This window comes from Perkinsus marinus (genome assembly GCF_000006405.1).
Source record: "Perkinsus marinus ATCC 50983 genomic scaffold scf_1104296943594, whole genome shotgun sequence".
Taxonomy (NCBI): Eukaryota; Perkinsozoa; order Perkinsida; family Perkinsidae; genus Perkinsus; species Perkinsus marinus.
The window spans coordinates 1-930 of NW_003211764.1; the positions used below are offsets into that span (position 1 = coordinate 1).

The window sequence follows — 930 nt, forward strand, 5'->3', positions numbered from 1 at the left end:
TGTGTGTACGACTCGGCTATCTCCGTCGCCACGTAACTGTCCTTGCCGATCTTCTCCTCTTCGCTACTACTACTGCTCGACGGCTCTGATGATGATGATGACGATGATGATGATTCGGAAGGAGTATGCTCAGATTCCTCCTGGTCCTCCTCAGATGTTGCCTCCTCTGCTGAGCTCTGACTACCACTATTTGAGGCCTCCGATGCTGATGAGCTGAGAAGGGCAATGCAGGAAGAGGGTCTTAGACGGTACACTACCCCGAAGAGGAGGCGTGCTCTGATGATAGCTCCTTATCCCCACTCTCAGGGCCACCATCAGCACTCTTGGGATGAGCCTTACCACTAGGTGATTTCTTCTTCTTCTTCTTCCTAACAACCAACTAGTTCTACCCTTTGGTCGCTAGGGAAAACATTCAACTGTATTAGAATCGATGTAGACACATGTAGTCACACACATGGCAATCGTCACTACCAGTGTTGGAATATATATGTTTGGTTTCCTCAACTGCACTCGTAAGTTTCCTTACTACATAATGGAGATCTACACACAGTTTAGAGTACAATTGTACCAAAACCAACGATAATTTCCCCAAATTTTCTCAAAATTTTCTCGAAATTCTATATTTTCCACCAACACATGTAGTTGACCCTGTGCGAACATATGCTCACACTGGTCACAACATACGGACCTCGTTTTCTTATTATCATCCTCCTTCCTTTTCCCCTTTTCTTTCCTTTTCTTCTCCCTTTCCTTCTCCTTCCTCCTCCTATTCTCTATACGTTTCTCCTTTTTCTCTTCCTTCAACGCCCCAAACCTCCGCTTCCGTCCCGGGTCCAGAACTGGATGTCTGTGTCTAGGTCGCGGCCTCAGCTTCAATGGGAGATACCCCAGTGCTTCTTCTGGACACGTCGGTACGGCGGGTACCACACG

The 930-nt window shown here is 47.3% G+C and overlaps 1 protein-coding gene across 1 annotated transcript; it reads right to left on the bottom strand.

The window, feature by feature from the left end:
• Window positions 1–688: 688 nt before the first annotated feature.
• Pmar_PMAR013377 (hypothetical protein) lies at window positions 689–839 on the bottom strand (the record flags this gene model as incomplete). Its single annotated transcript, XM_002781064.1, has 1 exon — window positions 689–839. A coding segment is annotated over one exon (151 nt), but the record flags the coding sequence as incomplete, so codon positions are not given.
• Between the last annotated feature and the right edge of the window lie 91 nt (window positions 840–930).